At 49.4% G+C, this 27619-nt stretch overlaps 3 protein-coding genes across 14 annotated transcripts in view; 2 read left to right on the forward strand and 1 right to left on the reverse strand.

Annotated features, from left to right (window-relative positions):
• Nucleotides 1–9395, forward strand: part of LOC108387514 (anthrax toxin receptor-like) — a 66320-nt gene extending 56925 nt beyond the window's left edge. For 8 of the 10 annotated variants that reach the window (XR_012126033.1, XR_012126024.1, XR_012126027.1 and 5 more), the window contains 3 exons: nucleotides 5767–5870; nucleotides 6735–6975; nucleotides 8243–9395. The gene's annotated coding sequence lies outside the window, so the exon portion shown is untranslated. Of the gene's footprint in view, nucleotides 1–5766; nucleotides 5871–6734; nucleotides 6976–7323 lie in introns of all 10 variants that reach the window. The other 2 variants (XR_012126025.1, XR_012126030.1) reach the window with 2 other exon arrangements.
• A 5645-nt stretch (nucleotides 9396–15040) lies between these two features.
• DNPH1 (2'-deoxynucleoside 5'-phosphate N-hydrolase 1) lies at nucleotides 15041–17488 on the forward strand. The gene is made up of 4 exons (XM_017657059.3): nucleotides 15041–15285; nucleotides 16747–16815; nucleotides 16976–17086; nucleotides 17258–17488. Exons 1-4 carry the CDS (start codon nucleotides 15087–15089, stop codon nucleotides 17371–17373), a joined length of 495 nt encoding a protein of 164 aa, XP_017512548.2. The 5' UTR covers nucleotides 15041–15086; the 3' UTR covers nucleotides 17374–17488.
• Nucleotides 17489–17814: 326 nt separating this feature from the next.
• CUL9 (cullin 9) overlaps nucleotides 17815–27619 on the reverse strand; it is a 34438-nt gene continuing 24633 nt past the window's right edge. For 2 of the 3 annotated variants that reach the window (XM_037005307.2, XM_037005299.2), the window contains exons 30-42: nucleotides 27322–27521; nucleotides 26593–26843; nucleotides 25446–25791; nucleotides 21795–21935; nucleotides 21490–21654; nucleotides 21139–21302; nucleotides 20657–20750; nucleotides 20053–20127; nucleotides 19794–19904; nucleotides 19523–19640; nucleotides 19002–19135; nucleotides 18240–18313; nucleotides 17815–18155 (exon numbers count right to left, since the gene is read on the reverse strand). In XM_037005307.2, coding sequence (XP_036861202.2) covers nucleotides 17963–18155; nucleotides 18240–18313; nucleotides 19002–19135; nucleotides 19523–19640; nucleotides 19794–19904; nucleotides 20053–20127; nucleotides 20657–20750; nucleotides 21139–21302; nucleotides 21490–21654; nucleotides 21795–21935; nucleotides 25446–25791; nucleotides 26593–26843; nucleotides 27322–27521 — 2066 coding nt within the window. In that variant the 3' untranslated portion in view covers nucleotides 17815–17962. Of the gene's footprint in view, nucleotides 18156–18239; nucleotides 18314–19001; nucleotides 19136–19522; nucleotides 19641–19793; nucleotides 19905–20052; nucleotides 20128–20656; nucleotides 20751–21138; nucleotides 21303–21489; nucleotides 21655–21794; nucleotides 21936–25445; nucleotides 25792–26592; nucleotides 26844–26955; nucleotides 26980–27321; nucleotides 27522–27619 lie in introns of all 3 variants that reach the window. The other variant, XM_037005291.2, reaches the window with a different exon arrangement.

A 27619-nucleotide genomic window follows, 5' to 3' on the forward strand; every position in this document is an offset into this window, starting at 1 on the left:
TGGGAGTATTCCCTCCTCTTCTATTTTTTGGAAAACTTTAAGGAGAATGGGTATTATATCTTCCCTGTATGTCTGATAAAATTCCAAGGTAAATCCATCTTGCCCGAGGGTTTTGTTTTGGGTAGTTTTTTGATTACCGCTTCAATTTCTTTGCTGGTAATTGGTTTGTTTAGATTATGTGTTTCTTCCTTGGTCAGTCTTAGAAGGTTGTATTTTTCTAGGAAGTTGTCCATTTCTTCTAGGTTTTCCAGCTTGTTAGCAAATAGGTTTCAATAGTATTCTCTAATAATTCTTTGTATTTCTGTGGGTTCCGCTGTGATTTTTCCTTTCTCATTTCTGATTCTGTTAATGTGTGTTGATTCTCTTTTTCTCTTAATAAGTTTGGTTAAAGGCTTATCTATTTTGTTTATTTTCTCAAGGAACCAGCTCTTTGTTTTATTGATTTTTTCTATTGTTTTATTCTTCTCAATTTTATTTATTTCTCTCTGATCTTTATTATGTCCCTCCTTCTGCTGACTTTAGGCCTCATTTGTTCTTCTTTTTCCAATTTTGATAATGGTAACGTTAGGCTATTCATTTGGGATTGTTCTTCCTTCTTTAAGTGTGCCTGGATTGCTATATACTTTCCTCTTAAGATTTCTTTTGCTGCATCCCACAGAAGTTGGGGCTTTGTGTTGTTGTCATTTGTTTCCATATATTGCTTGATCTCTATTTTGATTTGGTCTTTGATCCATTGATTATTTAGGAGCATGTTGTTAAGCCTACAAGTGTTTGTGAGCCTTTTTGCTTTCTTTGTACAATTTATTTCTAGTATTATACCTTTGTGGTCTGAGAAGTTGGTTGGTAGAATTTCAGTCTTTTTGAATTTACTGAGGCTCTTTTTGTGGCCTAGTATGTGGTCTATTGTGGAGAATGTTCCATGTGCACTTGAGAAGCATGTGTTTCCTGTTGCTTTTGGGTGTAGAGTTCTATAGATGTCTGTTAGGTCCATCTATTCTAGTGTGTTGTTCAGTGCCTCTGTGTCCTTACTTATTTTCTGTCTGGTGGATCTGTCCTTTGGAGTGAGTGGTGTGTTGAAGTCTCCTAAAATGAATGCATTGCATTCTATTTCCTCCTTTAATTCTGTTAGTATTTGTTTCACATATGTTAGTGCTCCTGTATGTTTATTTGTATGCTCCTGCATATATATTTATAATGGTTATATCCTCTTGTTGGATTGGCCCCTTTATCATTATATAATGTCCTTCTTTATCTCTTGTGACTTTCTTCATTTTGAAGTCTATTTTGTCTGATACAGGTACTGCAACACCTGCTTTTTTCTCCCTGTTGTTTGCATGAAATATCTTTTTCCATCCCTTGACTTTTAGTCTGTGTATGTCTTTGGTTTTGAGGTGAGTCTCTTGTAAGCAGCATATAAATGGGTCTTGCTTTTTAATCATTCTGTTACTCTGTGTCTTTTGATTGGTGTATTCAGTCCATTTACATTTAGGGTGATTATTGAAAGATATGTACTTATTGCCATTGCAGGCTTTAGATTCATGATTACCAAAGGTTCAAGGTTAGCTTCTCTACTATCTTACTGTCTAACTTAACTCACTTATTGAGCTATTATAAACATAGTCTGTTGATTCTTTATTTCTCTCCCTTCTTATTCATCCTCCTCCATTTTTTGTATGTTAGGTGTCTTTTTATGTGTATGTGTGCTCTTTTGTGTTTCCTTTGACTACTTTTGTAGGTAGTTGATAATATTTTTTGCCTTTAGTTAGTATTTGATTGTTCTACTTACTTTGCTGTGATTTTATTTTCTCTGGTGATGTCTGTTTAGCCTTAGGAGTGCTTCCATCTAGAGCAGTCCCTCTAAAATACTCTGTAGAGGTGCTTTGTGGGAGGCAAATTCCCTCAACTTTTGCTTGTCTGGGAATTGTTTAATCCCTCCTTCATATTTAAATGATAATCGTGCTGGATACAGTATCCTTGATTCAAGGCCCTTCTGTTTCATTGCATTAAATATACCATGCCATTCTCTTCTGGCCTGTAAGGTTTCTGTTGAGAAGTCTGATGATAACCTGATGGGTTTTCCTTTGTAGGTGACCTTTTTTTCTCTCTCTGGCTGCCTTTAATACTCTGTCCTTGTCTTTGATCTTTGCCATTTTAATTATTATGTGTCTTGGTGTTGTTCTCCTTGTGTTCCTTCTGTTGGGAGTTCTGTGTGCCTCCATGATCTGAGAGGCTATTTCCTCCCCCAGTTTGGGGAAGTTTTCAGCTATTATTTCTTGAAAGACACTTTCTATCCCTTTTTCTCTCTTCTTCTTCTTCTGGTACCCCTATAATGCAGATATTGTTCTGTTTGGATTGGTCACACAGTTCTCTTAATATTCTTTCATTCCTGGAGATCCTTCTATCTATCTCTGCATCAGCTTCTCTGTGTTCCTGTTCTCTAATTTCTATTCCATTAATTGCCTCTTGCATCTTGTCCATTCTGCTTTTAAGTCCTTCCAGAAATTGTTTTATTTCTGTATTCTCTCTCCTTAGCTCTTGCATATTTCTCTGCAAGTCCATCAGCATGGTATGACCTTTATTTTGAATTCTTTTTCAGGAAGATTGGTTAAGTATATCTCCGAAGATTCCCTGTCAGGGGAGGATGTCTGGGTTATTCTGGTCTGGATCAAATTCTTCTGCCTTTTCCCGGCGATAGAGGTAGTAGTAGGCAGTTGGCGCATGTGTCAGCTGGGAGAACCAAGTCCCTTTCCACTTACTCCTGGCCTTCCTTTCCTGGGAGAGCAGCGACCCCTAGCAGCTTGTGCTGGGCAGCTGCACGCAGACGGGGTCTCTGATTCTTGCCTGGCCTCAATGGAGTAAGCTCCGTGTGGTTGCTGTGGGCGTGGCCGCTTTCAGGCTGCTGCTCCGCTATGGTGGGCCTTGCTGGAGGGGGAACAGGCAGGAGGCTGTTTATCACTGTGAGGGGCCTCCAAGCTGCGCTGCTGCCCAGGGAGTTAGTGTGCCCTGAGTTTCCTGAGATTCCCAGCTGCTGGGCTGAATGCGCCAGGACGCTTCCATCCAGCTGTGAGGTCCCTGTCCCTTTAAGACTTTCAAAAAGCACTCGCTTTTCTTTTGTCCCAGGGGCGCTGGCTGTAGGAAGCCACTCGCAGGTGTTACTGTTCTGTTTCCCTAGTATCCAGCACACCACACACTGTATGTCTGCACTCCGGTGTGGATGGCCAGGGCTGGCTATTTAGCAGTCCTGGGCTCCCTCTCCCTACCCACTCCGACTCCTCTCCTCCCGCTGGGAGCTGGGGTGAGGTGCGCGCTCAGGTCCCGCCGGGCCATGGCTTGTATCTTACCCCCTTCATGAGGCGCTGGGTTCTCGCAGGTATAGATGTAGCCTGGCTGTTGTCCTGTATCTTCTGGTCTCTCTTTTAGGAATAGTTGTATTTGTTGTATTTTCAAAAATATATATGTTTTTGGGAGGAGATTTCCACTGTCCTACTCACACCGCCATCTTGGCTCCTCCCTCCTCTCCTACATCTTTTTATGCTCATCTTTGTACTCTGGTTTCATGGAAGAGTTTTTTTTTTTTTTACATTTAAGAGAAAATATTGAATTTTCCCCTGCTCAAAGGTAACAATTTTCTAGTAAGTGGTCTGTGGCTTTCACATTTACCATGCTTCTTCTCTCCCCTTTCTCTTCCTAGTGTCTTTGTGTAGGATTTCCACTGCTTCCTCTTTGATTATTTATCTTTGATAGAGGTGAGTTTTCAGGTGGAACAAGAAGAGCTGGGGCCCTTCTCTAAACCAGCAAGAATTTTCTTAATGGCCTGGGGTTATTATAGCCTTTCCTTTTGCCCAGCCAGTGGAAGCCGGCAGCCACAGGGATGGTCACAATGCAAAGCCATTAGTATTGGCAGAGTAAGGATTTCCAAAAATTCCTTCCTCCATAAATGCAATGAAGCAATGAGGAAACTGGCAGAATTAACTTTTCCAAACTCTGGAAATTAACTAAAGGCTTAGGCAATTCAGGAAGTGCTTGTGCAAGAAAAATAGCTGAATTTCAGTAAGAACAGTGAACTTTTCAGTCTTTTTTTTGTTAGCTTTTTATTGTAAAATGCACATAACAAAATTTACCATCTTAACTTTTTTTATTGAGGTATATAAATAAAATACACCAATTTAGTGTACAGCTCAGTGAATTTTGCCCTGTGTATATACTCATGTAACTACTACCAGATCAAGATATTGAATATTCTCACTAGTTTTTTTCCTCTTCACATATTTCACCCATATACCCACCTCCCTCTCCTATGGCAACCACCTGTCTGTTCTCCATGTCCGAGTCCATTTCTGTTTTGTTTGTTCATTTGTTTTGGTTTTCAGATTTCACATATAACTGAAATCACATGGTATTTGTCATTCTCTGTCTTACTTATTTCGCTTAGCATAACACCCTCCAGGTCCATCCATGTTGTTACAAATGGCAAGATTTCACCCTTCTTATGGCTGGCTAATATTCCACTGTATATATGTACCTTGTCTTCTTTATGCATCTATTGATGTACACTTAGGTCACTTCCTATTTTTGGCTATTGTAAATAATGCTGTGATATACATCGAAGTGCATGTATTTTTTTGAAATAGTGATTTTGTTTTCTTCAGGTAAATTCCCAGAAGTGCAATTACTGGGTTGTATGGAATTTCTACTTCTGGGTTTTTGAGAAAACTCCATACTGCCTTCCATAGTGGCTGCACCAATTTACAATCTCACCAGCAGTGTACAAGGGTTCCCTTTTCTCCATGTCCTTGCCAACACTTGCTATTTCTTATCTTGCTAGTATTAGTCACTCTGACTGGTGTGAGGTGATATCTCATTGTGGTTTTGATTAGCATTTCCCTGATGATTAGTGATGTTGAGCATCTTTTCATGTGTGTGTTGGTTATATCTTCCTTGGAAAAATGTCTATTCAGGTCTTCTGCCCATTTTAAAATCAGATTATTTGTGGTTTTTTTGGTGTTGAGTTGTAGGAATTCTTTATATATTTTGGGTTTTAGTCCCTTATTGGATATATAATTTGAAAATATATTCTCCCATAGAGTAGGTTAACTTTTTGTTATGTTGATTGTGTCCTTTGCTGTGCAGAAGCTTTTTAGTTTGATCTGAACTAGCAGTGTATTGTAAAATTTTACATACACATTTTTCAAACTGTGCAAAGTCAGGTCACTATCGTATTTTTATAAAACAAAATAGAAAAGCAAAATAAAATGGTTTGCACATTGGAAGGACAAATATTTTTTTCATAGAACTTCTATTTTAGAAGAGTATGTGTGTGAATGTGTATGTGTGTGTGTACCTATGTGGGAATAAGATAAAATGTTTCTCATTGTGGTCCCTGGTCTAAAAATTTGAAAGATATTATACATAACTTCATCAGCAAATAGATCATATTTTAATCTGATGTTTAAATTTGGAACTTTCAGTGACCTGGAATTGACTAAGGTTACCTAAGGTTACTGGTTGTATGCAAATTAGCCCCAGAGGGGGTCAGTTAATTTGCTCCTAGCACTAATGTCCACACCCTGGACACTAATCTGTGCAGATTGCTAGGGATTCCCCAGGCTGGAGGCTATTTCCTGGCCAAGCTACAGCCCCTTCCCCATCAGAGTTCCTTCTGCCCCGCTGGCACCTCAAGCCCTAGCCCTACTTCTGGGATGGGGTGGGGGGTGGTAAGGGAAGGAAAGCAATGGCTCCTCCCCCAACCTTGACTGTTTCTCACAGGTGAGGATGAATTCCACCACACCTGTGACATTTCAGCCCATGAGGAGACCACTGCTCATAGGAAGGACACCTCACTGGCATGGAAAGAATCTCAGCTTTCCTGGGTATCCTTATTGTGTTGTTCATTTTTAGCTTCCCAGCTTGGTTTATTATGAACCTGGATCACTTGGACAACTTGTGCCCCTACTACCTCCCCTGCGTGCATCCTTCCCCCCTACTTCCCAGTTTAGACCCTTAGGGTGAAGGAGAAAGACGGAGAGAAGTTGATTGACCCAACCTTTGACCTTCACCCCTGAGGGATACAGCTTTTAATGGGGGTCCATCTCATGGATCCTAAGTCAAGCCATGGATTGGCCACCATTGGTCCACTCAGTTGTGTGGAAAGGTGTTACCTGGTAAAAACACATAGGCTTTCTTATCACGGGCTGGGGCCTGGGCCATTTCCCTTGGGTCAATCTGTCTTGTCTAAAGATCTAAAACTCTTGAAATTATAGAATCATAGGGTTGGGAGGATGTAAAGTCATTTGCTCCAACCCCCTGGGATGCTGGAATCATCTCTACAAGTGACATCCTTCCCAAGTGCTCTTCTAGCTCAGTGCTACTCAAACTTGAGCTGGCATAGAAATCACCTAGAGAACTTGTTAAAGTGGTTTCCTGAGCTGTAACCCCGGAGACTTTGCTGTAGTAGATCTGGGCTGGCGTCTGAGATTGTGCCTTTTTAACAAGCTCCTGGGTACTGCTGATCCGTGGATCGCACTTGGTGTGGTCTTCCCTAGCCTATTCTACGGCATGTTTGGTCGGGGCACCCTTGCTGCCCTCAGCCATTCCTGGAGGCTTTGTGGAATCCATACTCTGTCTCATACCTTATCTCTGTTCCTACCCTCTGCCAAGCTCTGGGCACCCAGGGGGCCACTGACTACTCCCAGCTGTGATCCGTACACTTGATATCTATCTTCTTTGATCCCCAGGGCTATGATCAGCAGATGGGCTCTGGCAAGGACCCGGGGGCCATCTGCTATGCCTCACTTGCCCCCCTGAAGTACTTTGGCTCTGAAGACTCCATCTATGTCAACTGCCCCAATCGGAAGCCCAAGCCTGAACCCCCTCTGGCCGTGGAATATGCCAGCATTGCTGGAAGCAGACCCCAGCCCTCCAAGTCGGCCGCCCTCAAAGCGGAGCCCAGGATCTGAGGGCGGAATTCACTGGGCGGTGAGCACTTACCAAACGCCTACAGGGCACAGGGCGGCTCTACCAGCAAAGGGCTGACTGCAGTGTGGCAACAGTCGCAAACCAGCAAGGGCTCGTGCGTCCCTGAGGAGAGGGGCGGAAAGGGCAGCCAAGGAAAGGAGAGCCTTACTGATTCAGAGGGGAGAAGCTTTGAGTCTGAGGGCTGCCACGGGCAGGCTGTGGGGACCCTACAAGGGGTTTCTGGACCCTTCCTCAGGGTCTGGGAGGAAAGCCAAGGGGCCAGAGCCCACCAAGGTAGGGTCTGGGGCCCAGTGCCTCTGATTAACCCAATCTTCATCTCTCTGTGACCCTCCCTTCCTTCCTGTCCAGGGCTGTGAAATCCTGACAGATTGTGCAAGTTCCTCTGGTGGTGACTCTCTCTGCCTGAGAGCCTTCTCCCTTCACTGTCCTCTCAGAGCCTCTAAGCCAGGCAGAGAAAGGCTGTCTCCCCACTCCGCTCCTCCTCTCCTTACAGCCCCCCAGTGCTAACTGATTCTCACAGATGACCCTGCCAGGACATGGATGGGGGTTTCCCCTGACCTTTGGCCTCGCCAGGCAGGGCGGCGGGGTGATTGCTTCCCTGTGGGAGCACAGCTCCGTCCTGAGCTCCTCCACCTTCCATGGAAACCATGACCCACTCTGCGAACTGAGTCTCGGTCAGACGCAGTGGGCTGAGGGGCACCTCCTGCTCTGCTGAAGTACACTTTCATGGGGCCCTTCTGGAGACAGGGCCCCTTTCTGTTCTGTGCCCCAAGGGGTGTCTGAGCTCTGGGAACTCTGGACTGTTGTGGGCAGACGGGTGGTGTCCTGCCACATCATGGGGAAGATGGCTCAGAACTGCAGATTCATCACTTCTCAAGAGTGGCATTAAAGGTCGTTGAATCCAACGGGCAGTGGGGTGCCAGAACCGCCCTGTAAAATCCCAGTGAGTCATGCAGTCTCTGCTCTCATCTCTCCCGAGGACAGAGAACTCACTGCCTCCTACTCAAGCAGCTCATTTGTGAATATTTTTGTCAGACAGGACATTGCTTTCTCTCAGTCACAATGAGACATCAGCTTTGTCCATAGGATGGGACCGGAGGGTCAGGCTGCAGCATGGCCCGAAAGGAAGTGAGGGGTCAGAGAGGAGAAGGGTGGGCAGGCTGGGGTCTGGCAGGCCTCTGTTTTAGGATGAGGTCTTCCTCTGGGAGGAGGGAGAGGTAAGCACTTGTCACTTGTGACATCTCTGCTGTCATCATCTACTTCCCAGGTTCCCAAGGTCGAGAATGTGGTGTGTCCCCAGTCTGGAGCTGCATGGGGACACCCAGGAACAACCCCCTGGATTGGGGTGGGGAGCGGTAGCAGGGGCAGAGCAGGATGCTCTGAGCTTCATCTTTGTGCCTCAGGTCTCTGCCCCGTCCTCCTGCCTGAGTCCTCCTGCAACCTGGATCTGATTGCTACTGGCTGGGCAATTGCTGCACCCTGGCCTCCCATCCAACAGGACCTTGCTCTAAGGTCATTGGCACTGAACTACTGCATCATTTGACTGCTGGTGCTTTGTAATTCTAGGCTCCTGACAGAATCTTTTAGGGTTCCTGGACCCAATTCCATGTGTGGAGTTGGGTTGCACAGGTTCCCCACACAGGACACCAAGCAATTCTCCAGCACCAGCAGGGTGTCTGAGACTGCAACTCAGTTCTGACCCTACCTGCCTGGAGACAGCACCAGATTCCCCAGGTGAAGGGCTCTGTTCTTGCCCGTCACAAGCCCCAGGCTGTTACCTGTGCTTCTGACCAACCAGCTACAGATTGGAGGTTCCCACGACCTCCCACTAGGTTCTATTACTTTGCTAGAGCTGCTCACATAACTCAGGAAGACACTTATGTTTACCTGTTTAACAAAGGATACTGTAAAGGATACAAATTAACAGCCAGAGGAAGAGCTATATAGGGCAAGAGCCCAATTAAAGGAGCCTCTATGCTCATGGAGCTTGGGGCCTGGCTCAGTAGCACTTGGAAACGTTCTGTTTCCCCAAGGGTGGGAGCTCTCTGATAAGGAAACAGGGTAAGAAAGGGCCAAAACGCTGTTCTCATGGGTTTTCATGAGGGCTTCATTGCATAGCTATGATGGACTAAGTCACTGACCACAGGCTGGCCCAACCTCCAGCCCCTCTTCCTTCTTCGCTCCCTGGAGGCTGGGGCCTGGGGGCTGCGAGGTCCCTCCCTCTAATCACATGGCTGGTCCCCCTGGTAACCAGCCCTGCCCTTGGGTGGGCTCCAAAGGTCAGCTTCATCAATAACAAGACACCCATTGCACCTTTGTGGCTCTGAAGTATTTTCAGGAACTGAGCCTGAAGACCAGATATCTAAGAAATATATTTCTGTCATCTGAATCACCAAATATATATTTCTTACCAATCATTATATTGCCTCTGCGTTGGTCTTCATTTCAATCTACATACCCACTGGGGGAGCCCTTCTTCACCATGTTCTTCCCAGCCTGGGTTTCCTGCCTGCATTGCTCTGGCTGTAGCACCAGGAGCCACCCCAGGGGTCAGGTGCCTCATGAGCTGTCAAAACCCAAAGGATTTCCTCAGACTAGAGCTCCTGGAGCCATGTTTATTAGAGAAGTACTTCTGGGTGCCTGCTGACTGGTAAGCACTGCTCAGGGTTGGCGATACAGAGATTAATTCCAGTAAGCCAATATTTATGGAATGCCTTTCAGGGGCCACATTTATCTACATATATTAATGGTTCAAACATCCTTATAAGGTAAGTACTTTCTCTTCATTTTACAGATGGGGAAATTGAGGCACAGAGAGCTTAAGAAATTTCCCAGAGTCACACAGCTAATCAGTGGTGGATCCCGGCCCCTGATATTGTAGCCACAGTGCTTCTGGTCACTGTTGCTTTAAGGATCTCCATGTGTGTGCACACACATGCACATGCATGGTGGGCACATGTATGCAGAAGTGACAATACAAAGCACTCATGGCTACAGTTACAGGAATGTTAATGGTGCTTGGGGACGGTGGGAGGCATGACTTTTTCTGGTAGAAGCCTCCAGAAGCCAAGAGGAGATAGTTTGAGTTTGGCTGACTTAGCTGGGGGTTCAGGGGGCAACTTTGCAATTAACCACTGGTCCCAGGTAAGAGGACTTAGGCTCCTTCGGCCCACCCTGGCCCAGGGAGAGGTCTGGCCCTTCTGGTACCACCAAAGGCCTGAACACACCTTCCAAAGCTGTGACCTCAGGAATGCACATCTTTTTTCATATCTCAGCACTGAGGCAAACATGGCCAAGCCACCCCAAGATGCAGGTCCCACAGGAGGTGGTACAACTCCTTGACCCTTGGTACATAAGCAGGCTTAGGCCCGTTGTGTATATATGAGTTCCCCACCATTTGAGCCTCATCCTTCTCCCTGAGGGTCTGCCCACCCAATACCAAGTGGGTCCTCCCTTCACTTTGCACCCCCACCCCAGGATCTTTATGCACATGACATCATATGTAAGATTTCATTCATCAACTTGTCTATTTTATCTTTTGGTCATTGTTTTAAGTCACTAAGGTTTGGGATGGTGTGTTACGTAGCACTAAAACAAAACAAATAGTCAAGACAAATTTGAAGAACAAGTTCAGGAACCAAGACTTACTGTGAAGTTACAACAATCACAATGCCGCCCTGGAATAGAAAATTGGCCAGGGCAACAGAATGGAGAGGTGAGAAACAGATCTGTGTATATTTGGAAACTTGATATTTACCAGAGCAGGCGTTATGAATCGGGGGGAGAGGGGAGAGTATGGATTAGTGCTGGCACAAATGTCCATCCATACGGGGGACAAAGGAGATTAGAGTCCTATCTCATGTCTTACATAAAAATAAATTCCACATGGGTTATAAACCTAAAGTTCATTAGTAATCAAAGAAATTCTAATTTTAACTACATTTATACCTAGTGTAGGGGAAAATATATGTAATATATATGTGCATATATATAAATGTATATATTCATAGATAACCTTATATTTTCTAATTCTGAGAGTCCATGATAATCACAGAAAAAAAATTTCTGATCACAGAACTAAATCACCAAAAATTTCTTATCATAGAACTAGATCACCAAATGCATTTTTCTCTGTAAAAATGCATCTAAAACCACCAGGTATGTGGTGTTACCAGATTTTTGTTACATGAAAGGTTTATGCCACATAGATAGAAGAACAGAAAAATACTTAAACATGGCACTTTATATAAACTTTAGTGTTAAGTTCACTATAAAATTCTATCTAACGCAATACAAAGATAACATAAGCTTTTAACTTCCTAGATCTGAACCACTTTTCCCTCTTTTTCTTCGTTTTTTTTTCACTTTTAAAAACAGCAAAATATTATTTGACAAAGCTAGATGATAAGTACAAGTATTCGTTATATTAGTCCTTATATGCTTCTGTGTGCTTAAAATATTTCTTAATTTGCAAAAAATAGCTATTGCAAAAGTCCAAGCAAAAACTGCTGCAGACCATAGCCCAGGGAGCTGGCCTCTGAGGAAGAGGGAGTGGCACTGAGGAGAGGGCTCAGGGCTGGTGCCGTCCAGCTTGGGGAGAGGGTTAAGGCCCTGAGGGCAGCAGAGGAGTGGGGATGGACATGGGGGAAAGAGAAAGGTGGGTGGCAGTTCTCTGCCCGGTATAGAAGATGGTGCGGTGGGGAGGAATTGAAGAACACACAGGATGTGTGGCCAGGCTGACTCAGAGAAGCCTGTTGGCCAGTGAGAGGGAAGGTGAAAGATAAGTTAGAAGAGAGAGCCAGTTTAGGGAGGAAGATAATGAGTTTAGGTTTAGAAGGATTTAGAAGTGTACAACTGAAGGACAGCTAAGCTTAAGCAGTTGAAGACGAGCATCTGTAGCTCAAAGGAGAGATCAGGACTTAGGGTCACTTGCTGACCCAGAAGAAAATGCCAAGAAGGTTCTGACTCTTAGAAGATACTTTTCTTTACATGATGAGGGAAAGATGAGGATTCAGAGAAGCCACTGGAGAGGTAGAAGAAATGCCAATATTCCACAGTGCATCAGTCAGGGAGAGCTAGCTGCTGTAACAAAAAAGCCCAATACGAGTTCATTTCTCCCTCCTGAAGGCTGGTGAGGAAGCTCTGCTCCACACGGTCAACCAGGGATGTAGGTGCCTTCTAACTAGTGGCTCTATTATCTTCTACAGCGTCTGAGCCCTCCACTGGATCTACACCTGGGCAGCAAATGAGGAGAGAGAACATTGAAAGTGGCACAAGAGGTCAGGCCTGGAAGGGGCAAACTTCATTTCTTCTAGAACCCAGTCACTTGGCTGCCTCTGATTGCAAGACAGGCTGGACAACATAGTCTAGCTCTGTTCTTAGGAGAAAGCAGTTAGGTGAATAACTACTTAGTTTCTTCCAAGAGTCAAGACATGGTGAAATAAAAGTTCTTAATGAATATTGTAAATCCTAGGACAGCTTCCTTAGGGTTCAGAAATTTGGCCCGTCTTCTCTTTCCTAACTGCTACTACCTTTTCTCCTGAATGAGCTTCTTTCTCCCCAAAATCCTTACTGGATTTCTCAAAACAAGCTCCTTCATCCAGCTGTCATAACATGGAACCAGTGTGCAAGCTGGACTGTATGACTTTCCCGTCTTTCAGTTTCATTTGAGGACATCCAGGCTGACACCAACAAAATGCCTTTAAAAGAATCTGACATTGTACTCCCAAGAAGACAGCAAGAGCACATTTTCAAAGTCCACATTTATCTTTCTGTCAATACCTGGCAGCTGCCTTCTCACTGACGTCCCCTTCAGCTCTCCCTTGACCCAGTTCTCCGTGGCTTTAGTCTTTAGCCCACCCCCCCTCCCTGGTGGTCATTAGTGTCTCCACTGCATAAATTGTGTCTTCTCTGCCAAAAACGTAGAAATCAACAAGTTGGGCCTGAAGTACGTGAAAGTACGGATCCTCCATATCTCTCTGGTCCCTGATATTTTAGGTCTTGTCCTTTAGCAGTTGAGATGTTTGTGGGGATGGTTTAGAGATGTGGGGGTGGGAGGCTGACGGAAGTGGGGTTCTGCTACATGACAGTAGCTTCAACACAAAAGTAAGCTGAAGCCTACTGCAATGATGGATGTATTTAGATTTGCTCCACAAACCATGAGTGTTTGAAGAGACATTAATAAATGTCATGTGAAAATAATCCATGCTGGTAATAGAGTTTTTGCAAATTTTCATGTTTGAAACTGGTAGAAGCTCAATATCCATGAATAAGAGGCTGATGAAATACATCCTGGTATACCCGCATGAACAAACATTACAAGGAGTGAAGTTAAGCTGTATCTGTGGATATAGAAAGATGTTCTGGATATATTAGATGAAAGAATGCGAGCTATGAAACTCTATCCAGCATGAGCTCATTTGTGTTTGTGTCTGTGTGTGACCATATTAGAAAGACTAGATGAACACACATCAAAATGATCAGAGGGATTCTCTTGGGAGCAATGGGATTAGAGGAGCGGAGGGGAAGTCCACTCAATAAAATTAATCAGACTGGCCCTGGAGCCAGACTGCGTGGATCTACGTTTATTTCCATCTTGTACGAGCTGTATGATCTCAGGCAAGTTATTTACCTCTGGATCTCAGTTCCCCAGAACAATAATATTACCTCCCTCATAGGTAGTGACATAACACATGTAAAGTGCTTGGGACAATGCCTGGCATATAGTAAGCACTCCACAAACGCTAGTGTGTGTGAGGGGTGGAATTATGGACAACTTATACCTTTTTAGAGTGAATTTTTATGTATTTTTCACAAAAAATTGATAGACTATAGTTTTTAAAGATTTTAAAACACACTTTATACAGTTATTCTTGTAGTAGACATAATCTCCCTTAAAGTTGTGTTCCACTCAACAAAAAGCTACAAACACCAAATTATAAAATAGATCAGTCATGGCGATCAAAGTACAGCATAGGAAATATAGTAATAATATTGTAACTTATTTCTATGTTGACAGATGGCAACTACCATTATCGTGATGAGCATTTAGTAATGTATGTAATTGTTAAATTACTATGTGGTACACCTGAAATCAATATCATATTGTATATTCAATTAAAAATACATGTGCATGTGCTGGGACTGGATTAGGTCAAGGGCAGGCAGACAGCAGTCCAGTCTGGCAGCAGCTGGTGGCGCAGGCGTGGAGATGCAGGGTGGTGGGCCCAAGATCTGGGTGAGAATGGATTGCCCCTTGTGCTCTGGGTCTAGCACTCAGGCCAGGGCATTGCATGGAAGCACTGCCACCATGTGGGGTTCCCTTGGTGCTAGCGTTGGGAATCAGCCCCTCCCCTGGAGGAACCATGTTCTTTCTTTTTCAGAAAGGCTGCAGTTCTCTAATAAACCCCTTTCATTTTTAAAGCATTTACTTCTGGTCATGGCAAGACCAGTCTTCAGTTGGCAGATCTCTGTGGTCAAAGCTGGGACACTGCCACCCAAGGGTGCCTCTCTGGCTGAGATGGCCAAATATGTCCCAAACTCGTTCTGATGCTCCTTCGAGATCCTCTCTTCACTCCCCATGCCCAGGAATTGATCTTCTAAAATCCAGCCGCTACAGATTTATAATATCAACGTCACTTCCAGAGCTTCCTTTGTTTATTGCACCTTCCTAGAACCTAGTATGGTGCCTGGCCCATGGCAGGTGTTTGAAAAACACTTTTAGAATGAATGAATGTGCGCCTGGGAAGAGTGCTCCGGGCTCTCCCATTCCCTCTGTCAGAGTGAAAGGGATGCCAAGAAGGAGGGGATGTACTGGCCAGGTTCCTTCCAGGAAGACAGCACACACAGGGTTCAATTGCTGATCGTTTTAACAGGGTTCTTTTTATTTATTTATTTTTCTTCTGCCATTATTAATGTACAATTACATGAACAATATTATGGTTACTAGACTCCCCCTATGATCAAGTCCGCCCTGCATACCCCATTACAGTCACTGTCCAACGTAGTAAGATGCTATAGAATCACTACTTCTCGGCGTCCGGGCCCGGGCCGGGTCACGTGGTCGCGCGCTGGCGCCCCCTGGCGCGGGACGGCGAGCGGCGGCGGCGGAGATGGCGGCGGTGGCGGCCGGGGCGCTGGAGCGTGGGGAACCCGGCGAACCCAAGGCGGGCCGCCGAGCCCTGTACTTCTGCGGGAGCATACGCGGCGGACGCGAGGACCAGGCTGTGTACGCGCGTATCGTATCGCGGCTCAGGCGCTTCGGGACGGTGCTCACTGAGCACGTAGCGGCCGCCGAGCCGGACACGCGCGGTGAGGCCACGGGGACGCGGGCGGGCAGGGGTCCGGGCCCGAGCCGGCCCGCCTGCCCCAGGACCGGGAGCCAGGCTCTCATCGCGTGTGTGCGAGGGCACCTGCGGGTGCCCGCCCTGTCTCCGCGCTCAGTTACTATCTTCATCTTTGGGTCCCTCTTGGCGGAACTTTCTGCAGCTTTTTCCGGGGGAGTTTATGGGGAGGGGCAGAATGGGAGGGGTGGGGCCGCTTCAGTTCCCACCCCATCTGTGGGCATTTTCAACTCCACCTAAGGCGAAACCTCCTCCATTTGCCTTCTAGTTATCAGCCTCTCTTAGACCCGACAGACCCCAGTCTAGGGACCCCAGCTCTCACGCCCTCTGATGAGGCAGTTACTGATGTGTTCTCCTGGCTGCTGGCTCTCTCGAAAGCATGGCTTTGACCGTTAGGTTTGGAATCTTGCTGACGCTTCTAGTTTGAAAACTTGTGCCCAGAACTCTTATACTTCCGCTCAGAAATTCTTAAGTGGGTACCCCATGCCCCACCCTGGAGCAGATCCAGGACTCATGGGCCTAATGCAATTGTGGGAGACCTCGTTAAAAAGATTAAATCACAAAACTGCTGGGGTGTTGGAAATGGCCTGTGCAAGAGCGGGACTCTGAAGCCAAGGCTGGTTTCATGGCATGTCCACCTCCCACTCTCTCACCTTAATGGCTCTCAGACTTGCAGGTGTTTAGATATAATCTGAGGGAGGTTGTTTAAAATGCAGGTTCTCATGGCAGTCTGGTAGGAAAACTTCAAATACAGGTTTAAGAAGCACTCCAGTAATTCTGCTGGATGCGGTTGCTGTGAGCTTCACAGTCCTATCCAGGAGCTTTTAGTCAAGCTAGAACACAGCCTCTGAGCCTGGTATACCTCTCGTACCTTCGGTTCCACCACCTCCTACTGGTCATACTTTGCATTCAAGCAGTGGTTCTTACAAAGTTTGGTGGGAAACAAGAGTACCCTGGAGAGCCCATGAGGTGGCCCAGAATCCCATCAAGTTCTTGGGTGCCTCTGGGACCCACCAAAGCTTCGGAGCCATGCTTCTGGGCTCCAGCTGGGCTCCCGACTTGCCTCGCCCAGGGCTGTCTCTTGCTGCCTGCCCCTTCACCCCTGGGACGCAGTTCTTCCTTCTCTCCTCCTCTGTGGTCGCTGGGACCCACAGTGAGTGAGCCCTTCCCTTACTCTTATCTGTATCACTCATTTGGCCCTAATCACACATCCCACCTTGCACAGGATTGAATTTTTCTTGTGGCTATTCCACCTCCTCACCCCTTTTCATGGAATCTTAGTGTTGGGCAGGCCCCTGGAAGCCACTGAGTATGTCTCCCTCCCTCCCTGAGCAGGGTGGATATGGGGGTGGTGAGGACAGAAGAGAGGGACCGAGGACTGAGAACCAGGGTGGGGTTGCAGCCTTGACCCCCTTTCCCTCAACCCCAGGGGAAGAGGCTGCTGGGGGTGACAGGCTCATCCACGAGCAGGACCTAGCCTGGCTGCAGCAGGCAGATGGTGAGTGGCCCTCCCCTCTATCTGCAAATTCCTCTGAGGTGTTAGATCCTCTAGACAAGCCTGGCCTCCATACCGAGAGCTCCCTCCTTACCATGCCCAGGCTCTGTCATCTCTCCCTTACAAGCCAAATAGTGAGTCTTAAGTCTCGTCCTTCTTCTAGTGGTTGTGGCAGAAGTGACCCAGCCATCCTTGGGTGTGGGCTATGAGCTAGGCCGTGCTGTGGCCCTCAGTAAGCAAATCCTGTGCCTGTTCCGTCCGCAGTCTGGCCGAGGTAAGCACTTCCAAGCCCTGGATGGCCACTACCTCCCTCCCCAGCTTTCTAAGGACCCAGCCCACATCTTCCTTGGGGGGCTGAATACAGTGCCTATCCCCAAAAAGGGATGGGGAAGGGGGCAGGGAGGAGGGAGTGTGGGAGTACCTTCACCTTCCTTTGCCTCCCCAGTGCTTTCAGCCATGATCCGGGGAGCAGCAGACGGCTCAAAGTTCCAGGTGTGGGACTATGAAGAGGGAGAGGTGGAGGCCATGCTGGATAGATACTTTGAGGCTGACCCTCGCTAGCTGATGACTGCCTCCCCCAACCCAGCTGCTTGACTTAACTCCACTTTATTAAAGTCTTCTAATCCCAGACTTCTGCCTCTTAGCCCTGGTACCAAATTAAAAGGTATGTTCAGAATTCTAGTTTTCTGTCTGTATGTGTGATGAGGCGGGGCAGGTCCTCTTCCCACCCACTTCACAATGTAGAGACAAGTCTCCAGGCCCCAAGAGGAGGCTAGGCAGGGCCTGGGGTGAGCGGGCAAGGCTCCACCTGGCCCTGTCCCACGTGGACCTTCATTTCCCTCTCTCAGCTTGGGTGAACAGGGTCTGTGTTGGGCCTTCTCTGAGGACAGAAGAGTCTGGAGGTCTAAAGAACACAGTAAAAATGAAGGTTGGGTGCCTGTGGAGGGACAGGGGGATCTGAAGCTGGCCTTTGGGGAAGCTGTGCAGCCTGCTTGCAGAGAATTCTGTGAAAAAATGTTTATTCCATAAAGAGAGGTACTGTGGATACTGGGAACTGCCTCCCCCAGGACAGTGGGAAGGGACAAACTCCTACCCCCTTGGCCCAGTGGCTCTGGGCGGCTCCACGTGCCCCTGCAGCCCCGCCCCCTGCTCAGTCGTAGGCCTCCTCCTCCTCGTCACTGAAGAAGAAAGTCTCTCCGTCCAGGTTCTCAGACTCCTCATCATAGGAGAAGCTGTCATTGTCCAGCTCCTCGTCAAACTCATCCTGCTGCCACTCCGACAGGTCCTGCTCCCCATCCTCCTCCTCCTCCTCCTCCACCTCAAGCCCGGAGGAGCCCTGGGGCCTGGAGAGAGAAGGCGCCATGCTGAGCGGCAGGGAAGCCTCGCATCTCCCACTCCCGCTCCAGGCCTCAGCCCACCCGACTCACTGATTGCCAGGCACATTGGAGCCTTTTGCCTCCTGGGCCTCTAATGATGGACTCTGGAGACCAACCCGGAAATCCTGCCAAGAGACGGGGATGTGAGTAGTAGGAGGGGGGACATGAGCCCAGCGTCTGTGCCCAGCACCCCTTCACCCACTGTCCTGAGGGCTGACTTGAGGCCAGGCCACTGGCGGGAATGCGCCCACCTCCTCTCCCTCCCTTACCACAGCACTCCACAAACCACTCTGCTTTGTACAATTTAACACAGAGGGAGTCTCCAGGGACCCAGGATACGAGTTGAGGACTCCACCCCTGTGCTTCAGGAGCTTATAGCCTATGTTCACCCCTTCTCTGCCCAAGTTATTTACTAGTCCGTGAGCTCCCTGAGGGCAGGATTCATAGTTTAGACTCAGCATCAGTGTATCAGAGCTGTAAAGAACCTCAGAGATCTCTTACTCTAGTGGATCTCAATCCCTTGGCCCCCACTCCTGGGATTCTGAATCCACATCTAGAAGTATGTCTGAAAAAGCCTCCCCAGTAATTCTGACGAGCAAGCATCTGGCCAAGCCCCTTGATCTGGGCTAACTCCTTTACTTTGTAGGGAACACCAGGCAGTTAAGTGGCAGGGGCCATCTGTACCCAGGCAGGCTGGCCTAGGAGCTGGCACACACACGCAACTCTCCCAACATCCCTTCACTCTTGCGGCCTCTCCTGCCTCCGCGGGGCGGGGCTGGCTGGGCGCAGGAGGCCCTGGGTGGGGTGGCATACCTGGATGGAGTGCTGCAGGACAGCGAGCAGCCTCTCCCGGATGCGCCGGAGCAGCTCCAGGCCCGTGCTGAGGCAGTCCGCCCGCAGGAGGCGGAGCGAGGTGGCCAGGTCTGCGCACCGCAGCAGGGTCTCCTCTGCAGTGGGGGCGGGGCACAGGGCTCCCTCCCTCCTTTCATTCCTTCCCGTCACCAAACACCTCCTGATCACCCTCAAGTTCTACCAACACCCACCGGCACAGCTCTGTCAAGGGGCACTCACTGTCAAGGGGTTTATGTGCTAGTGGTGGGAGACACTGTAATCAAAGGGGAGCTGAAGATCTGCACCCTTAGGCACCTGACAGCAGGTGCTATATACCTTCATACCTGAAGTTAAAAGGCTGATGGTGATAAGGCTCTGAAGAGTTAGGAAGAGTAAGAGGCCAGAGCAAAGATGGGGCTGCCTCTCCGCCTGTTTGTTGGGAGGGCATGCTTAGAGGGGAGTGTGGGTAGGAGAAAGGTCTGACCCAGTGGGGCCAGGCTCACCAAGGAGGATCTGCAGGGCATTGGTGTGCAGCTCCAGGTTCTCGGTCTGCTGCTCCACCACATCCATGTGCTCCATGTCCTGGTTGTAGAAGCTATACACACAGGCATAGGCCAGCACCTAGGGGAACCCAAGTCAGCCCTCTCCCTGGTGAGGTGGGGATTCCCACCGCACTCTCTCCTCATTCCCAACATCCAGGCAAGTTAGAGGAAAGAAGCCCAGCCTACCAGACGCCCCAGCACATCCCTCTCCCCCACCCCCACCTGCAATCACCTTTCGAGCCTGCTCAAGTCCCCGGCAGGCTTCGCTGAGGAAGGTGAAGGATTTGGGTGGGGGCACCTCATGGATGGCAGATACGCGGTTCCGCAAGTTCACAACAAACTCCTGTGCAGAGGGAGCCAGATCAGAGTGGGTGGGGCATCCCTGTCCTCCCAGTCGGAAGAGCACCCATCCAACCTGGGTCTTTGGCCCCACCCGGCCATATACCCCAGCCCTCTGCCCTCACCAAGCCAACTGTTTCCTCCCTGCTCACCCGGGCCTGGTGATGGAAAGTACACCTCTCGTTATAATCCTGGAACCGCTTCTCCTGACGAGCTGCCTTGCTTACCTAGGAAGGACATGTTGAGAGGGCTGCTGGGTGCTTTGCTGGGGTGAAATAGGGTCAGTAATCACACTAGCTGCCATTCATGCAGGCCCTTCACGACTACTCAGATGTCTTCAGGCAATCCTAGCTCTGTGAGGTGGGTCTCATTATTATCCCCTCACAGATGAGGACGCTGGGGCTTGGGTAAGTAAGCAAAGCCACACACTAAGCACATGAACCAGGCTCTCACTCAGAGTCTGTGTTCTTCTCCAGCCTGCATGATGCCTCCTGAGAATGCCCAGCCCGCCCCAGCCTGTCTGTAGCACCCCCTGGGAGAAGTCCAGTTCTGGGGTAGAAGATGCCCATGCACGGACCGCCCAGGACAAGCCTCCCTGCACCTGTAGGCCCAGAGGGCTCCTGTCTTCTCCAACAAGGCTTTGTCCCAACAGCTGTTTGGCTAATCTGGACACAGAGCCCTCTCTGCCCGGGGTCCAGCGGCTTCCCATCCCGACCACCCTGGGCCTCTGCTTCCTCTGGGCGCCCAGTCTCTTACCATGGCAGAGCAGTTGTAATAGTCTTTATGATTTGGTTTCCAGGACTTGAGACAGCGCCAGCAGAACCCATGGTTGCATTTGGCACAGGTCATGCTACGGAGGAAGCTGCTGGTCAGAGGGCTCTTGCTGGCCAGGACCACATCAGGAATGCCAAGGGCCTAGACACACCACTGAAGATGCCCAGCCCCTCCCTGCCCATAACGTCCTTAACCTCACCAATCCCTACTGAATGCATCGTGCTTCTGAGTTCTCCCATACAGTATAGACTTAATCCCCTGTACACTGTAGACTTAACGAGTGGGAGAGGAACATTAAGATCTAGAAACACTGCAGGATGCCAAGAGAGGGCTGGCTGAGTAACTGCCCCTGTTTGCTTATGTTTCCAGTAGGCCCCATCACCCTTCCTTACTACTAGGCCTCCCACCCCCTCCTGTGCCCTCCGACTCTGCCAGGGCCCATAGCACCCATCTCCCCTTCTTACTGCAGACACCCCTCATTCTTCTCAATGGGAGCCTGACAGCTAGGACAGCGCTTGGAGATGAGCTTGGCAAGGTGCTTGCTCTGGGCCTCCACGCTCATGCCATCATAGTAGCCACCATCGTCCACCCACTGAGACATGTGGCCACAGCTGGCCGGGTAGTGTGCCTAGAGGAGGAGGGGCAGTGAGGACACAGCGTGCCCTGAGGGTGGCACTGCTAGCATGCATGAGAGAGAGGGAGGGAGGTCACATTTGGAGAATTACAGGAGGAGGAATGGAGTGGCAAAAGGGTGGCAACGGATGAGGACAAGGCGGTGTTTGCAGGGAGTGGGGCAGGACCAGGGCAGCACTCACCTCAGGGAAGCTGCAGTTGAAGCAGGAAGCCCAGCCACACTTGGAACAGGTGGTCCCACAGCCCAGGCCTTGTCGGCACAGGATGCGGTCACAGCCCTGGGGGTTGGTACACCAGGTCAGGTTGGAGCAGCTCTCCACATAGCCACGCAGAAGGGCCTTCTCATACTGTAGGGACATAGATGCCACGTGAGGGCATGGCTCTCCAGCATGCCACACCTCCGGGCCCCGCCCCACCATGGCAGCCCACTCCCTGTGGTCTGCCCCTTGGGCTGTGCGCCAGAGCATCCCTCAGAGGAGAGGGATACCTTGGAGATGGCTTCTGGAGAGGAGACAATGGCACGGATGAAGGCTCCGGTGGGCTGGGCGGGGCAGTCAGCAGTGGGGCAGGTGCAGTTCAGCACAAGGTTCTGCTCAATCCGGGTTGTCAGATACTCATTCCAGCAAGACTGGGAGGGAAGAGCAGGGGCTGCTCAGAGAGGGGAGGGGAGCAGCACAAGCGGAAACTAACAGAGCACCCCTCCCCGATGATGCAGAAGGCCTGAGACAAGCCTGCTTCTAGGTCAGCCTCAAAGCTGCCCCGAATCCTTCTGGCTTCCACACATGTTCCTGGGATCGGCCCAAATTACAGCTGTATTTGAGAACGTGTGGGCCAGGGTAGCAGCCTAATTATAATTATTGTTGGGACGGACATGGAGAGAATGGGGAAAGAGAATCAAGAAACAGGAGAAGAATCAAGTTCTAAGAAAGATTTGGAGAGAGCAAGAAGGCAGGGAGGAAGGAGGCCTGGGGAGGCGAGTCCCCTTCCCCCCAGGGGGGCTGCCCTTGGGCACCACAGCTGTGGCCGGGCCTCTCCTCCGAGCCCGTTTGCTCACCTCGCCGCCTGCCCTGATGCTCCCATCTCCCCAGACTCAGCCACTTCTCCGCAAAACAGACCTGCCCACAGCAGCCCCCAGATCCTAATCAGTGGCCCCACCACTGCCCCAGTCACCAGGGTTGGAACCTTCACTTCTCTCAATTCCTTTCCTTGCTCCCCTGTCACCACTCCACCCTAAACCAGACCATCATGATGTCACCTGAGGCGCTTCAGGAGCCAGCCTGATAAAAGGGCTTCCTACCCCATCTTTCCCCATGCAGTCCACTTGCTTTATGTGTGATTGGCAGCCTGAGCTTCCTAAGAAACTCCATTGGAACCTCCCTTCCCTCACCTGCCGACGGCCAAGCTTCCCAAAATGGTACCCCTCAGTCCCTGGAGAGTACAGGGCCCTGTGTGTCAGTGGGATCACAGCTCTAGAATTAACAGGAAGCACCTTATCCAACTATTTTTACTCAAAGACAGTACCAAACCAAACCAACGAAACCCTTTTTACAGTGAAACAAACCCAGAGAAACTGGGCAGGTGTATGCAAAATTCCTGCATGTTTGAGATAAAACAGAGAATGTCTCCAAATTCAGAGTGCACACTTGCAGGCACACGGGCATGGCAGGGTCCCTCACAGCCTCAGAGGCCAGAGGCCAGCATCTGCGTGGAGCCTGCCCCACTCTCCTAAGGAGCCCATCTGCTCTGGGCTTGCTCTCGGCTCCTGCCTCCTGCTGTCCCCATCCCAAGGGAACACGGTCTCCAACCTATTCTCCCCATCCGGCCTCTGCCAGTCTTGCTGGCCCGTCACACTTGAAGTTGAAGCCTTGAGTTGACACCTCCTCCAACTGCTCCAGACCCCGGGATTTCCCTTCTCTGAGTTTTCCTGCATTTCATCTGTGCCGCTCAACTGTGACTGATTCATAGGCTTCTCCTTGGCTGGAACTGTCCAACCAGCCTGTTTGTCTCCGTCACGTTTTCAGGCTTCGGGTGGGGATGCCCTGAGCCCAGCATCCTGGGCCTGTTTCTTTCTCCCTGGGTGATGCCAGCCAGACCTCTCCAATTAATTCTGAATTCAAAACTTGACTCTCCATTTGCCAGTCCCACACCGGTGTCTGACAAGCAGATCAAACTTCACATGGGCAAAACATTGAATTTCCCCTCAAACACCTGCCCTCCCCTCAGGCCTGACACTTCTCCCAGCTCAGTACAACATGACACATCCCATCCACCAAGATGCTCAGGTCAAAACCCAGGAACCATCTTTGGTTTCCTTGTCCTAAGCCCCCACATCTAATCCACCACCCCATTAGCTCTACCACCAGATGTATCCCAAATCCACCCACTTCTCTGCACCACTGTCCCTAGGCTGAACTACCACCATGTCCAATAGGCATCCCTGCTTCCACTCTTGTTCCTTCCAAGCCTCTTTTCCACACAAAGGGATCTTTTCAAAATATAAATCAGATCCTGTCACTCCCTGTTTAAACCCTACCATGTCTTCCCATAAAATAAAACCCACTGTCTGCAACCCCACCCCAATCGGACCCCTGTCCATCCCCTAAATCTCTCCTTCCACTGTCCCACCACTTCACTGTGCCTTGGCCACCAAGCTCAGCTTCTTTGCACTCGCTGTGCCCTCTGCCTGCCACACTCTTCCCCCAAGATGTTCATCTCCTCAGACTGGCCCTCCCTGACCTCCCCAATCTTAAGTCCCTGACAAGCCCCTCACTCTACTCCTAACCTCAAGCACTAGGACATGACCCATTGTATTTTCTTGCCTTCACTTATCATAAAGGTACGGAGGGAGGGTCCTGGAGTGAGACTGTCAGATTCTGACCTTAGGCAAATTACTTCTCCTCTGAGCACCTCCATCTGTCATCTGTAAAATGGGGATAGTAAAAATACCGTCCTCACAAAACCATTATGGGAATTCAGCAAGATGATGCATATAGAACAGCAGAATGACCCAGAGTGAGTCCCCCAGAAATATTAGCTGCTGTTATGATTAGCTTGCAAGTCATTTTTCTTGCTTGGCTTTCCCCACTCCCTCACAGAGCACCCAGTGCTATGTGCACAGTAAGTCCATGACAAATAATTAGTTGAATGAAGAAGTGAAAGTACACAGGAAATAAATAAGGACCTGGGAAAAGGGAGCATAGGCAGCTATGTGAGAAGAGTAACTAGAAGCCGAGAGGAAGGGAGGGAGAAAGAGTAACAAACACACGCATGCCATGATGCATGTCCAGAAGACCCACCACTGGGAAAGCCGCTGTTGGGAGAGGCAGCTAGAATTCCTGGCAATGAGGGCGCTCATCCTGTTAAGCTGCTGTGTGGGGCTTGACACCAGTTCTAAGAGCTGTGAGGCAGGGAATATCAGACACTCAGTACCAGGGTCCCTGTGCCTCAGCTCCTCCCCACTGCCTTTGAAAATTACCCACTTCCCCATCCACTGCCTTTCTGCTTCAGCTTTACAGAAGCAGGCCCTGACTTCCCCTAATTCTCTCTGCTTTTGTGCTATTCTCTGGTTTGTACCATTTCTTATTTTTTTTGTATTAGAGTATATGACGAAGTGATGACGCTCTGAGATAGAGACTTGAATGGTGATAAGGAAATCTCTAGTCAGCACCAATTCACAACAATTCCCATTTACAAAGTGCTCTGATGTACGTTATCACGTGTGCGTGTGACCTATTGCCTATCATCTATCAGGATTTCTGAAACTTGGCTCAACACTGGAATCACCTGAGGCATTTTTTAAACTCCGAATGTCTAGGTCTTACCTCCAGAGAGCCTGATTTACCTGGGCTGGGGTATACAGCTTGAACATAAGGACTTTTTAAAGCCCCCACTGATTATAATATGCAGCAAAGCTTGAGAACCAATATCTGTGTCACTGGACCCTAGCAACCACTCTTTGGAGGGTCAAGGCAGGTGGCACGACTTATTGATGACAAAACTAATTTCAGGGGGACCAAGAGACTTGTCCAACATTGCCCAGGTTAGGAAATGGCAGTGCTGGGCCTACAACTCAAGAATTCCCAAAGAACTGTGTTAAAGTGGAAAGCCAGGGGCAGGAGAAAGGCCAGCAGGGCCTTACCTTACAGCAGTGGTGCATGCAGCAGAGAGAGGGCAGGTCTTCATCAGGCTCCAGGGGGCTGACACAGACAGGGCAGTGGTCGGGCCGCATTGGGGCGGCCTGGGCCTGGGGTACACACAGCCCAGCTGCCAGCAGCAGTGGCTCAGGGTTATCACTGTAGCTCTGCAGCAGCTGTTCGGCCCCCCAGTGGCAATGAGCCAAAAGGTGCTGAGCCACATCTGGCTCTAGGTTCAGTGTCTCCTGCACCTGGCGCACTGTCTGTTCCATCAGCCCTTCCACCTCCTGGGGGCTCATGGTGCGGCCTGCAGGCATCTGCAGGGAGGCCAGGGCAGCCACCACTTCTGGGCTTGTTGAGGAGGAAAGAATCAGCAGTGAGTCTCCTGCCCCGCTTATGCAGCCTACTAACTGAACCCCACCTTGGCCTCCAATTCCTTGTGCGCAACCCTGCTCATGCTTAACCAGCCTGAGGATAATCACCCAAACCAACTGTCAGACCACAGCCTGAGGATCACAGGCAGCACTATGCAACCAGGACTGGTATTTAACAAGACCCCAGGTTACTGATGTGTGAGCCTATGAAAGTTTCCTCTAGAGAACTCACTTGTACACAATGCAAATAGCAGGCATAAAACTAGTACCATAACCACTTCTGGGGAACTGGATCTGATGTAAAAAGCTTTAGGGGTACCAGTTAATTAGGGGAATCTTATAGAAAATCCTTCTGTACAACAGGCTTCCTGAAAACTAGAGTTTGTATATTTCACTGAGCAGAGTGCATAGTCAGCACTCACCTGCATATCTCATTCTTGCTTAGAACGAGAGATATCTATACAGGAGCTTATCATGGTCTGAGTCCCCTGCCTAAGGGCTGGTTCTAGGAGGATGGGGAAAGCAAGGCCCCCGGACTGCCAAGGCAAAGGGGATGACGATGCTGGAAGGGAGAATGAGGACTGGCCAAGTGGGGGAAGTAACAGGGACAGGAAAAATGGGGTTAGACAAGGAAGGAACTGAAGTGCCTCTCCATAAGTGAGCCTGGCTTTGGCACTGCAATCCCTCCTGTGTCACTGCAGTGTCACCTATCCTGGGGATCCCATCCCTCTCACTGGCCTGGAGCCCTTGCAGTGGAGACTGGGGCTGGGGTGGCTACCTAGGCTTGGAGGTCTCGGTGGTCTGGTTGCCACAGAAGGGAACCTCTGCCTGACCCCGGCAGGGCACCATGGGCTCTGGGGTGGCATACACCAGGATCTGGGGCCGGTCATCGCGCCGTTCCACATAGCCCTGGCCCAGAAGGTGCAGAATGCAGGAGAGGACATCAGTACTGGTACAGGTCACGCCCCCAGCAACAGCTTGGCCCAGGCTTCCAGGGGGATTCGGGCCCTTCTGCCAGGCCTCAAGTACCTGGACAGGAGAGGAACAGGCCGGCCACTTTTACCTGGAGGAGTAAGCCTGCCGGAGTTCAGTGCCCGGCCCTCGTACTTCCTAGCTGTGTGACCGTGGGTAAGTTACTGACCCTCTCGTGCTTCACTTTTCTTATCTGGCAAATGAGATGATGATAGTAAGAATATTAATCCTATATTGTTAATATTATTATCATCATAGTAATAATAATAATCCTATCTCACAGGATTGTTGTGCAGGTTAAGTATGACTTAATCATGCAAACTTAAAATAGGGCCCGGCACATGGTAAACACTCACGTCTTGTCTCTACCTTCTGTCTAACCGCCCTGTCAGGAGCAGAAAGCCCAGACAGAAATGTCACCTTACAGGGTCTCATATGAGAGAGTTTACCTTCCCTGGTGATGTGCCCTGGCCCCCACCCCCAACCCCGAGCACGACTCCCTCCCTCCCCTAATGTCAGGGTCCCCTCTGCCTACCAGACAGACCAGCTGATCAATGTGGAGGCCCTTTTCCCCATGGGCTTTAAGAATACGGACAAGAAGACAGCTCAAGAGGTTCCTCTTCTGTTCCAGGGTTCGGCCCTCATCCTTCTCTACGTTCAGATATACCTGGGGCGGCATCAGCCACAGCGCCTCCCTGCGGGGCTGGCGCCCAGGGGCACGAAGCCGGAGCACACCTGCAACTCACTTCCAGTCAGTCCCCCGGGGGGTACCGATGAGTGGGTGAGGGGAACCCCATTCTTCTTCCCTACTGTCACCCCCACCCCTGAAAGCC

Source organism: Manis javanica, chromosome 16, assembly GCF_040802235.1.
Source record: "Manis javanica isolate MJ-LG chromosome 16, MJ_LKY, whole genome shotgun sequence".
NCBI classification, from domain to species: Eukaryota; Metazoa; Chordata; class Mammalia; order Pholidota; family Manidae; genus Manis; species Manis javanica.

Bases quoted from the DNA above. Each gene is read 5' to 3' on its own strand.
- DNPH1 (XM_017657059.3), top strand. From the start codon at position 15,087: ATGGCGGCGGTGGCGGCCGGGGCGCTGGAGCGTGGGGAACCCGGCGAA. The intron at 15,286-16,746 runs GTGAGGCCACGG...CCTCAACCCCAG, and splicing joins CGCCGAGCCGGACACGCGCG to GGGAAGAGGCTGCTGGGGGT. The intron at 17,087-17,257 runs GTAAGCACTTCC...TTGCCTCCCCAG, and splicing joins CCGTCCGCAGTCTGGCCGAG to TGCTTTCAGCCATGATCCGG.